The following is a 12561-nucleotide window of genomic DNA, read 5'->3' as shown; positions in this document are numbered from 1 at the left end:
TAAAGGAAAGATGATAAATTCAGCTACGTTAGAATGTACAACTTTTGTTCATCAAGTCATCAAAAAGAGTGAAAAGGCATCCCATTGCCTGCGTAAAAATATTTGCAAAGCATATAACCAGCAAAGCATTTGTATCCAGTATACATAAAGAATCTCTACAGTCAATGAGAAAAACACTAATAGACGTAAGTAAGGCATAAAGGCAAAAGATTTGAATAGGCACTTCTTAGGAAAACAAATCCAAGCAGCCAGTAAACATCAAAAAGATGTTTCATCTCAGTAGTAATCAAGAAAATGAAACAACACATTCCATCATTTTTATATCTATCTACTCTTAGTATTTGAATAATTTACGAAGATATAGTAAAATAAGAACAAATTAAGAATCATTATAGAACTTGTTCTCTTATTTCTACGAGTGTTTTTATGATCTTGTCTAGGTTATATGAAAAGTTATCTGCAAAATTAGGTTTTTTAAACACTATTCAAATAAAGAGAACATAGAGAAAAATACATCTATTTTTTTCACCATAAATACAGAATTCTGCCCTAAGATGTGGAAATAGATCTAGAGAGCCAGATTAATAATAAGCCCAACATTCTAACTGTACCACTGGATATACACTTTTTGAGTCTTAATTTGAATAGTATACTAATTGCACTAATATTTTCAGCAATGCCAAATGACATGATCATTACAAAGTCTTTTTAAGGTAACCGTTGCAAAACTAAAATTCTCTCACTTAGTTCTTTTCTATCGTTCCTTCTTTGTGTCCTATTTCCAATATAGCTTCCACTGCAGCTGTATTTAAAAAAGAAAATTCACAAGTGATAAGCTAAAGTACAATTTAATTTTGTTTCATTTATTTTATTTACCTTTTTAACTACTGCACTCAGAAAAAGACTTGAAGAGTTGAAATTAGCTTAAAAAGTTAAGTAAAATAACAGTACCTCACAATGCTGGCGAGAGGCTTGAATTTCACATTCATATTTGTTCTTTACAGATTCTAAGCAGAGCTCTCTATAGATTCCTGCAACCAAACACAATCACTCTGATTATGTTAGCAGTAATGAGATTCATTATCACTTCCTTACAGGAATTCTGTCCAACTGTTTTTATAAGATGAATCAGGAAGAAACTGACAAATGATTTTAGCTTAATCTTTAAAAACAAAAAGGCTCAGTTAAAATATATATCAAAGCAGACTGGAGAACTAGAATTTAAGAACTAGGAAGAAACTGCACTGCAAATTTTAGTTCTTACTCCATTCTTTTAAAGAACCTCCTACAAGTGTTTGATAGAGAATGATCAAAATGAAAATAAAACTCCTTTCCTGTGAAAAATAATCTCTTAGGACTCATAATGGAAATAGTCAATAAACTCTGGTTTCATTAATCATATCTTCTCAAAGTAATAAGTAATAACCAACAAAACCACTATTTTTTAACTATTATTTATTTTCAGAGTCCAAAGCTTCCAAGAAGTTTAAATGTATAAACCGGTAACAACAAAATGCATAAACTGATATGTTTGAGTGCTCCTGACAGAGCTTTATCTAGAGAATGGATGCTCAAGAGAGGTTACTTAGAGCTACCAAGACAAAAGTATAAAATAGGCAACATGGCTGTGCAAATACACCATCAAAAAATAGCAAACACAGAGCCTTAGATATATACCAAACTCAATGCCATAGTTGACCCTAGAAATGTAATTCTTTCTTACGTAGTAAAGGCATGGGACAGATATCTAGAACTAGGCCATTAGCAACACATTCACACATACACACTATTCTTTGTACAATCAAAAAGTAAATGAGGCCACACAGTAGAAAAGTGAATAAGTGACTCAAGTAATATTTCCTAAACATCCAGTAAGTCTCACTTAGTCCTTTTAGAATGTCAAAGAAAATTAAGGACTTGTTTCCTTTTCAGGGTGTGCTAATAAGCCAATATGCAAAGACAGCAAGTATCACATCATCTACATATTTAATATTAAGCATTCGAGAATAAAATTTGGCTTAAGGTAGATTTAGTACAAAAAGAACTTACAATGAACAATGCCTTAGACATTACATAATAGGTGCAGGAACATCAGTGTCCCCCAAAAAGAAAAAAACCAGCATCTCCATTAGTTAAAATTCAGTTTTAGTCTAACTATGAAAAATCATAAGTCATCTTCAAATAGATATATCCCTTGTCATCAGTGCTAGGACACAATTCTGAGGCTGGATCCCAATTACAAACCAAAGACTGAGTACTTAAATTGAATCTCAATTTATCTAATAAGAAATTAAACTGAAATAGTAACAGTTGCTCTTAATAAAAGTATCATGTTTCTAATTGTTTTACATGTGGAAGTATCTTCTCAACAACACTGTGAGCAATCTTAGGACTTTTTTTTGATCCCCCCACAGCAACAGAGGAAAGCAAGAGGCATTGAATTAATAATTGTGGGCTGATTGAGTGAAATACTCTGCTCACTGTAAATTTGTGATTTCATTAACAAGAAACACTCACTTGGCAAATACCTTTCAAATCTAGTGAAGAGTTCATATTCTACTATATGGAAAAGATGTTTCACTTTCCTACCTGCTACCTTTGTACGAATTTGCATATTTTCTTGTAAAGTTGCCAGTGGTTCCAAATATTCTGGTGCTTTTCCAGCTATGACTTCTTGTAGTTTTGCATCCACCTGACTTAATCGTTCTTTATAAAGTCTTAACAAAGCAAAAGTTAAAATATTAATTTTAAAAGCCCAGCAAAGGCTAACAATTTACCATTTCTATACATTCTCTCTTCCTAATATCATTCATATTCTAATAACCTACCAAATGTATTTTTCCTTAATCTCAAGTGAAAAACTCAGTTACATTATTTGACTTTATGCATGTAATCACAAAGTAGATATTTTTCTTTTTTTTTTAGATACATCATTCTTTAATGATTAATTCACAGTACAAAAAATACAACTAATGCCAGAGCGTTGGTGGTATAGTGGTTAGCATAGCTGCCTTCCAAAAAATACAACTAAGATACTACTTTTTTTGCACTCCTAGATTTTTGGTTTTGTTTTAACTGCAGAATAAATCAATTCTAGGAGAAAAGGTCATTTAAACACTGAGCTTAAAAGAAACAAAGAAATCATTTTGAATAATTACTGGTCGTCAAAATAAGTAATTCCCTGGCTTCTCTCCATCTTTCCTGAAAAGGAGTGTGTGTTATATTCGGCCTACATGGTTTTTACAAAGAGGAAATAGAGTGATGGAGGTAAAAACCAATGGCTACTGAACTTGTGATCTAGCATTACCAGTTTGTCTGGACTGCAAATGAAGAAACTATAACAAAAGCAGTTGCTCGGTGGATGGGAAAATGAAAAATGGGGTAGGAGACCCCTGTTGCTGTATTTATGAATGTACATACAACTACTCTAATTTGCCAGCTGTCACACCAGTAACTTTACCTTGATTATCAATGACTGAGTACTTGAGACAACGCATTGTTTATTTTTGGCAATAATCCTGCAGGATAGCACACTTTTTAACAGGAAGATGTTTACATTGTCATTCTTTATGAAAGGCACTTTTAATCCTGGCTTTGTAGCATTTTAAAGATATCCTAAAACTTTCAAAGCAGATTAACAATTTAAGATCACTGGGGCGTTTGAGTGGCTCACTCAGTAAAGCATCCTACTCTTGATTTCCACTCAGGTCATCATGATCTCAGGTCGTGAGATTGAGCTCCGTACAGAGCATGGAGCCTGCTTAAGGTTCTCTGTCTCCTTCTCCCTTATCCCCTGCTTGTGCGCGTGCACTCTCTCTCTCAAAACAAAACACAATTTAAGATCATTTCGTAAACTCTTTTTTTGCCATTCATTACTTTCTCATAGGTGAAGAATGTGTCATAAGGAAGGCATGTAGTAACTGCTAAAAGAAACCACTGATTCTGGGATGCCTGGGTGGCTCAGTCAGTTAAGCGTCTGCCTTCGGCTCAGGTCATGATCCCAGGGTTCTGGAATCGAGCCCCGCGTCGGGCTCCCTGCTCAGTGGGGAGCCTGCTTCTCCCTCTCCTCCCGGCTTGTGCTCTCTCTCTCTATCTCTGTCACTATCTGTCTCTCTCTCTCTCAATTTTTTTTTTAATAAAAAAAAAAAGAAACCACTGATTATGCTTGTAGGTGTTACTATAACTAGCAGTTGGCTTTTGAAAATATTACAGTACCTGGCTTTCATATAAAATTCTCCTCTTTCCTCTTGAAAATATAAACCAATACAATTAGGACAATTAGGGAGGAGGATGGGGATGGGTTAAATAGGTGATGGGGATTAAGGTGTGCATTTGTGATGAGCACCAGTGACGAATGGAATTGTTGAATCACTATATTGTACATCTGAAATTAATATAACACTGTACATAACTGGAATTAAAATTGAAACTTTAAAAAAAAACAAGATAATCTTGGTGCTTATAATAATTATAATTAGCATAAAGATTTATATGATGATTCTGAAGGAATTGAGCAAGTTTGGGTGTTAATACAATAAATTTTTTTTTAAACAAAAATGAAAAATTATCTGAGTTAACTGCCAATAATACATTATCATACCTGGGTTAAATTTTTCTAAAACTCAAGATACAATGATAAACGAATGTGTAAAGTCAGAAAACTACAACATGATACTTATAGTTTTTGAAATCATAAATACAACTTTAGGCAATATGCTAAAAATTTTATGAAAATGATGACCGAACCTGAAAAACATCAAACTTAAAATATTGATAAGGTATCCCTAATAGGTGAACAGCAGCTTGAATGAACAGGATATGTGAATTAACAACATTCAATTAACTACCCTTTTAAAAGAATAGATTCCTCAAAATCAGTATCATTTCAACAACCTTGGAATTCAGATACAAACTCATCAAAGGCAAGAATCATGAGTTCCTCACCAGCAACCACAATACTATTCACAGAGTAGAATCCCAATTCATGTTTATTGGCTACAGACATTGAAATAAATGGAAACTTAGGTGGTGTAAGTTCCTCTATCTTTTTAAGGAGGTAGAAGAAACTTCCACTAGTATACAAACTGCAAATGGTGTATTTTTGCCCTATGAAAGGAGTGCTGTTATGCCCTATGGTGCTAGAACAGGAGAAGCAGGATAACTTCTTGTTTTTTTTTATTATTATTATTATTGTTATATTTCCCACCTCTTCTAAAGAGGATTTGAGACAGCTTACAGAGATATACAGTACAACAGAATAAAAATAGCAATGAGGCAAGTGGGGCAGATGAAAAGATAATTATAAACCTGGTGCAAAGATTAATTATTTCTAAAACATATTTCTGAATACCAATTCCTTGAGAAATAATCCTATTAATAGTGGTAATGGGTCTACTTTTAATACTTCCTGAGATGAATGAGGCTGGTGGGGGGACCTGGCTTGTGGTCATAATGAGCCATGAAAAAGCAAAAATCAAGGCAACTGCCAACCCCATGATGAACAAGATTAGGCTTAACGAGTGACTAGCTGCAAAGTGTTCCTTGGTAATATCTTATACTAGAACTATACAGTAATTTTCATTTCTTGGGAAACCATAAAATATACTTTAAAAGCTCAATAGGCATATCTTAATTAATTGTATGAGAATTATTCCTTCATGGCTTACCTGTACTAAAATACAAAAGCACAAATTTGCTTCCTCTTTTTCAGAATGATCCTGGATGAACTCTCCACGCTGCCCAAATAATGGATCCTTTGGGGATCCAAACTAATTTTAATTTAAAATTAATAATGTACATCTTTAGAATAAAAAAAAAATGATACCATGTTTTTTAAAGCCAAAATTTTAAACTTTGGATTATTTATATTAATTTGTTGCACTAGCTTGAAACATTTATATATTCACCTCTCATATCAATGAAAGTTAAAACCAGAAGTGGCATAAACAGGATTCATTTAGTAAACAAATCTGTCCCCTTTTAGTCTAGCAATTCCATATATTAAACATGTCTTCATCTCTTCCTTGGGCCTCTCTAGGGAAGAAGTAGGAGAACAGAATAAGCAGCAAAATTATGAAGAATTTATGAAGAGCCAGCTTCTGAATAAATTAGGGTGTCCATACTTTCAGAAGTTTCTTTCATTTACAATTCTTAATATGTAGCTATGCCCCATGACCTTGCCAGCAAGATTCAAAGTAAAAGCTCACCTTTAAGATTTTTTTTTTTATCTGCATCTGCATCTATTCTGTTTTCTCAAATCACTGGGGCCCATTCTTGTGTAAGCAGCTGCTCATAAGAGTTCGGGTTTTATGAAGAGGGGGAGAAAAGAGTATCTAATAAGCACCCACTATGTGCCAGCCAAAACTAAGAATTTCACATACTGCTCATACAGTCCCTACGGTTAATAATAAAAAAGCTATTATTATACCTTTTTAATCTGTGAAGAAGGCCTGGATTCAGAGCTTATGCTTTTTCTACTCCACTATATTTCCTCCAAAGTAATGTGCCTTAGTGGAAGGAACGCCATAGTACTAGGAGGCAGAAGGCCTGGCTTAGTTTATCACTTCCAGATGAACTATGGGCAAATCACTTCACTCCTCTGAGCATCAATTTTCTCACAGGTAAAATGGAGATAAGGTTATCTTCCAACCTTACAGAGCTGCTGCAAGAAGCAAACTAAATAATGTGAAAACATGTATGTACTATCCAATGTTGATATAAACAAAAATCACTATGCCATTTTTGGGAAATATTTTCTTACTCTAAAATTTTAAAAAATGCTATCTTTACCCAGTTACTTAACAAAGAAATGAATGAAGCAGATTAGAACCAAGGGTGCAACAACCCAGGGAAAACATTTTAATTACCAACATCCATATAGAAATGTTTTTATACCCCCCAAAAAACCTGCCTCAAAACCCTTAGTTGAGTTAATGAGGTCTTCAGCAGGCAAACCACAGTTGAAGCCTCTTTCAGATCAGTCAGTCCCATAAAATACAAAAAGGAAAATACTTCAGAATGAATATAATGTCTCTTGTGCTAATATACATGTGACATGATTGAGATTCAGTGACAATGACCTTCTGACATTACTACTTACTGATCCTTGAGATCGGTAAACTGTTTTTCTAGATTGGACATTTCATCTAAACATTCCATTCTTCTTCTTTCACAGTCTTCATCATCCATTTCTGTTAATAAAAGGCAAAGAGCAAAGAAAAAATTAATTTTATGTTCCAAGTTACCTGAATGTTAATTAAAATGGTAAAAAACAAAACAAAACAAAAAACACACACCAAACTATAATATGAAGTTAGATATGCAAGACCTATATTAAGCCTTAAGAAAAAATAAACATTTACCCAAAGTAACTTCCACTGCAGATTTTAACGTAAAATACAAATGAGAATTAAAGCTATAGCAATCTCTAGACCTTATTTTTATTCATTTTTAAATCATCTTAAAGGGCTGACATCAAACTATACTATATGAAGTAATTAATCCACTTTTGGTTTATTTTTCATCAACTCAACAGAACTTAAGCACTAAAATGATTATGTCCATTAAAGGACATTGCTCAAAAACACTTTTGGAATTCTTATTTCAGAACTGCTTACATGACTAATTTGCCAGTCACATAAAGAAGAAAACTAATCTCATTCTGTTTTCCACAAGATTATCTTGGTCTCCTATTCATATTCTCATTATTCCCTCTCCCCCAAATTACTGTCAGTAAGTGAGAAAAAGGAAAATGAAGAGAAAAACAAGCAAACTTTTGAAGGAAAGCAACTGTTAATTACCAGCTCTCTCCTATTTTCCATATCTTCTATTTTTACATCACATATATTCAACACTTCAGATTAAGTGAAGCACAAGATGATCTGCATCTTGATCTGCATCAAATAAAGGTCAAACTATGAGAAAGAGTTAAATTATGTTCAGTTATTTTCATACAGCAAGGAACTATAGGGTTCATTTTTTTTTTAACTTTCCCAAAACAGATTAAAATTATTTCTGGCTCTTAATAGCTTAGTTTTTGGCTATTTAAAACTTGGTCCCTCAAGATGACTCACTTCCCAGTATCTCTGGATAGTACAGTGTTTTGTTTTATTTTGTTTTGTAGCTTTAGGACCTGCTCAGTACCAAGGTTTGAGAAGAATAAAACTGTGGAAGTTTAACATGAAAGACATATGGCAGGAAAGAAATGCTTTCACAAGAAGCAAAACTGCGTAATTTATTTAAATAATGTCTTTGCGTTTAAAAAACTTGACTTTTGTAGTTCAAATTATTATTACCTTCTTCAAAATTAAGTTGTCCATTATTTTCTGGGATGGAATAAAAATCAGTGAAAAATCACAAAAGTCAGCATAAAAATTAACAAATTGATGTCATTTTGTGAGATCCTAGCTCCCATCAAAAAAACAACACTTGAAGAGCAAGCGTTTTACAAATCTAGAAAATATATTCACATACAGCCTAGATGTTCTTTCTCTGTATTGCTCACTTACGAAATCTCACCTGCTTTCATGGCTAGGCAGATGACTTCCAAGTTATGCTTCCTATCCCAGGCAGGTTCCAATGCCACATTTCCATCTGTCAGTTGACACCCTGACTTAAATATACCACCATCACCTCAAAAGCAACATGTCTGAAATATTCTAACTTCCATCTTCATCTCAAATCTTTCACTTTTCTATTTCTATTCAGGCTATTTCCATTCTCCTTGTATCTGGGGTTTTCCTCTTACCTTCACTCCTAAACTTGCATACATCAATCTTGTTTTGTGCTTTTTTAAAATCTTTCACATCTATACCTTCTTTTCCTTTTCTAGCTCAAATCCTTCTCCCAACAAAACTGGTTTCTCACTCTTTTGAATAAGCCTAAACTCTAGCCTTTGCTTTTCTTATATTCCTCCCAATCCAACATACCACCCCAATCCAAATTCTAGCCATTCTTCAAGATAATTAAAATAATCCCACCTTTTTCAACTAGCCTTTGCTGGCCACCCTATTCTGAAAAGATTTCCTCTGTCTCTGAAATCCTATAGCATTGTTTACAGTTAAGTATTCATTTGGTAGTTTACTCCAGTACTGATTTATGACAGCTGTTTGAGATCAGATCATAACTATTTATTTATACCTCACACTGACTGGTGCCCAGTGAAGCTCAAGAAAATCACTCATAAATGCCTATTTGGGGATGGCTAATTTATTGATTGAAATTACATACTTCCATGAAGGTTTGCTTTGAAAGAGAAACCTGAAAAAGAGTGTATCAGGGCAATAACAGACTGTCATCAAATCCTTGCTTTACATGGCCAAAATCAGGCCAAGACAAAGAAGTTTAAGTTTCATCCTCATCATATGGAAAAAAAGAAAAAGAATCCAGGCAATCACATATTCCATTTCTTTTTTAAATAACCATCCTAAAAGTTTGCAGAATTGACCTATGATGTTAATCTGCCCTCCAACCCCAAAAACCTGAAAGAGCCCAAAATTAGAATAAGATCACAGGGAAGAAAAGATTCGGAAAATTTCAGAGCTGCCCCAAATCAGCCAATTTATATGCATATGAAGATCCAAAATCACCCCTGATGTTGCGCTCTTCTCAGTCTTGCAAAGTTCAGAGAGATACTGTAAATGGGACAGCTCCAAGTCAGCCCCCGCAGGAGCGCTGATCTCAAGTGCTGACTGACAGGCTGACTTGGAAACTGAGATTAACAAATTCTAAACCAGCCAAGAGCCGGCACAAATCTAACCTCGGCCCTGACAACCCACCCATGTTGAGAGGGGTTGGAAAGATAAAAATAAGGAAAGAAGTCATTGGTCTGGGGCTAAGAGTTATTTCCGAGGTCTCCTAAACAAGTTGGGGCATTCCCGGCTTTGGTCCACAGCCCCGGGCACTGCCCGGAGGTCCCCAGGGCGGGTCCGACGGCGAGCAGGACCGCGCGGCGTCCCGGAGCTGGGCGAGCCCAGGCCCGCGCCGGGTCCCGCCCCGCCAGCAGGGACCCGCCTGGAGCCAGGCAGCGCCCCACGACGAGTCCGGGTGCTGCCGAGGGCCGGGAGCCAGTCTCCGCCCCTTTCCTCTCTTCCCCGCCCCGCACTCCCAGCAGGACGCAGCTGCCCGGCGTGCGGAGAGCGGCCTGGCGTGCGCCCGGCGCGAGGACTCAGGGTCCCGGCCCCGGTGGGTTGCACACCTGAGCTATCTCCATCCTCGGAGACCGAGGAGCTTTCCGTGTCCTCGTCCTCTGAGCTGCTTCCCTCGTTTTCGGCGTAGTCCACCTCCATCTCATCGTGATGGTTCGTTTCCTTCTTATCCCCTCGGGAATGGACTGGCATTTTCCAGCCGCGCCGTCGCTTCCCACTCCCGGCGCCCAGCCCAGCCACCGCCGCTTCAATGAAGGGCGCGCCGAACGCCCCGACCCACCCAGCGGCCGAGCGCGTTCTGAACCCCCTCAGCTCCTCCCCGCCCCCGGCCCGAGCCTCACAACCTAACCCGCAGGCTCTGCGCTGGGAGCTCTGCCATTGGTGGAGGCAGTCCTACGAGCCGGGGGGCTGGGGCTTGCCCTGCTCGGGTATGGTTGGTTGCCCGTAATTACGGCGCGGCCTTGCAATGTGTATCGGGAGTCGTAGTCCTTACTGCTCAGACCTGCAGGGGCTGCCGCCTTCCAGGCTTTGACAGCCCTGTTCATTTCTTGCTTGTGGACTTCAAGTCCCACAAGGCACAAAACCTGACAGACTCGATCGCAGTTTATAAACTAAACAGAAACAGATTGTGTGAATTTGGTCTGTATTTATTCTTTTCCCGCCAAATGATTGTCCGAGCTCCCTGGCTATCCAAGATGTTACTGTCAGATATGAAAACGTCTTTTGCCTGAGGGTTTTCCTCCTCGATGAGCCTGGAGGAACTGGAGAAACTTCTACCTAAGCACCTTTATTATACCACTAATAAGCTATTATATTTAATTAATAACTGCGGACGATAACTTGCACTTTCTATGTTGCAGAAAAATCTTTAAGTCGTTCTTGAAACATTTGCAACCAATAATATAGAGGGGAAGGAAGTTTTATCTTGGCATTTTCATCTAGTATTTTTTGCATTCATTTTTTATTACAGACAGACTGAAGATGCCGCCAGGCTTAATTTAACTTCAACTTTCTTTCTTTCTTTCTTTTTAAGATTTTATTTATTTATTTTTGCGAGAGCGAGCACGAGCGGGGGGGAGGGGCAGAAGGAGAAGCAGAGTCCTTGCTGAGCAGGGAGCCTATAGGGGACTCCATCCCAGAACCCAGGGATCATGACTTGAGCCAAAGGCAGACATAGACTGAGCCCCCCGGGTGCCCTTAACTTCAGTTTTCGATGAAAAATACATATTGACTCAATGAAATGTTAGATTTTCTCAATGATAGGTAAAATAGACAAGAAGATTCAGTAAGTATCATAATACATTATAACTCATATTGACTACTTTTACCCTGTATCAGATACCTTGGTAAGCTCTTTACATGAGTCATAATGAGTTTAATTCTCAATTTAATAGCTCTGAGGTAGGTACTATTATTATCCCCATTTTACAGATAAGGAAACTTAATTTGCAGACAAATCTAAAAACTGTATTTTAGCCACTCTTTAGAAGGCAGAGCTTCTTCTTGAAGTGGCAGTTTGCTATTAAAATATTTCATAGAATATTGTGGATTGTACAGCATTTATTTCTCCAACAAGGTCCAAAGACATTTCAAGGAGAATGGTAAGGGTATCAAGGCATAATTGCATTAAAGTTAGATTTAGAATTTAATGACAGAAACCATTTCAAGTTCTACCCATTTCTACAGGGTTAAATCCAAATTAAGGGGCTTTTATTATCTAGTGTCAGCCTATTTCTCTTCTTACTATGTTCTCCAAAACTGAAGTCTTCAGTTGCTAAACACACAAAACTGTTTCCCATTCCAATGTCTTTGCACACCTTGTTCTCTCTGCAATCCTCTTCTACTTTTTTCTTTTTCAAAGCCACTTTCTTGACAACATGCATCACCAACCCAGCGCCTCCACCATTCAGTAGGCACTGGTGTTCCTTCAGACTGCTGCTGTATTTTGTACTCTGCAACTTTGTATTTGTTTTCTATCATACTGTATTGTGAATTTTTTAGCGGCTGCATCTCACCTATTGGATTGTGAGTTCCTTGAGAACAGACACTGTCTTAGTCTGGGATGAAATTTCAAAGGCATACAGTAAAGGCAGGTAAAGTTAAAAGATAGCTGGAAGGGTGCTAGTACATACATGCACATTATGTAAGTGGTGTGGACTAAAAGGGGCAGCTGTTTTAGCTCCAGCCAATTGTTATTATATCAGAATTCTGGCTTAGATGCTGGACCTTCCAATTTTTGAGAGAGACTAGGTATTTAGATCTCTATGTGAACTATCCAGAATTGTAAACATTTTCTCAGGTGTGTTTGTTTTTGTTGGTGGTGGTGATGGTTTGGTTTGGTTTGGTTTGGTTTCTTAAACCCCAGACCAAACAAAAACAGCTGTGGGTAAAATCCCTGGCCTGACTGGCTGAGGAA

General features: G+C 37.0%; 1 protein-coding gene across 2 annotated transcripts in view; it reads right to left on the bottom strand.

Moving 5' to 3' along the window:
* BRMS1L (BRMS1 like transcriptional repressor) overlaps positions 1–10514 on the bottom strand; it is a 28419-nt gene extending 17905 nt beyond the window's left edge. For both annotated transcript variants that reach the window (XM_032404964.1, XM_032404965.1), the window contains exons 1-4: positions 10196–10514; positions 7100–7190; positions 2590–2717; positions 952–1031 (exon numbers count right to left, since the gene is read on the bottom strand). In XM_032404964.1, coding sequence (XP_032260855.1) covers positions 952–1031; positions 2590–2717; positions 7100–7190; positions 10196–10337 — 441 coding nt within the window. In that variant the 5' untranslated portion in view covers positions 10338–10514. The remainder of the gene's footprint in view (positions 1–951; positions 1032–2589; positions 2718–7099; positions 7191–10195) is intronic.
* Positions 10515–12561: the final 2047 nt, after the last annotated feature.

This window comes from Phoca vitulina, unplaced genomic scaffold, assembly GCF_004348235.1.
Source record: "Phoca vitulina isolate PV1807 unplaced genomic scaffold, GSC_HSeal_1.0 scaffold7, whole genome shotgun sequence".
Taxonomy (NCBI): Eukaryota; Metazoa; Chordata; class Mammalia; order Carnivora; family Phocidae; genus Phoca; species Phoca vitulina.
The sequence above is the reverse complement of the archived record's forward strand: the minus strand, read 5'-3'. Positions and strand labels throughout refer to the sequence as shown.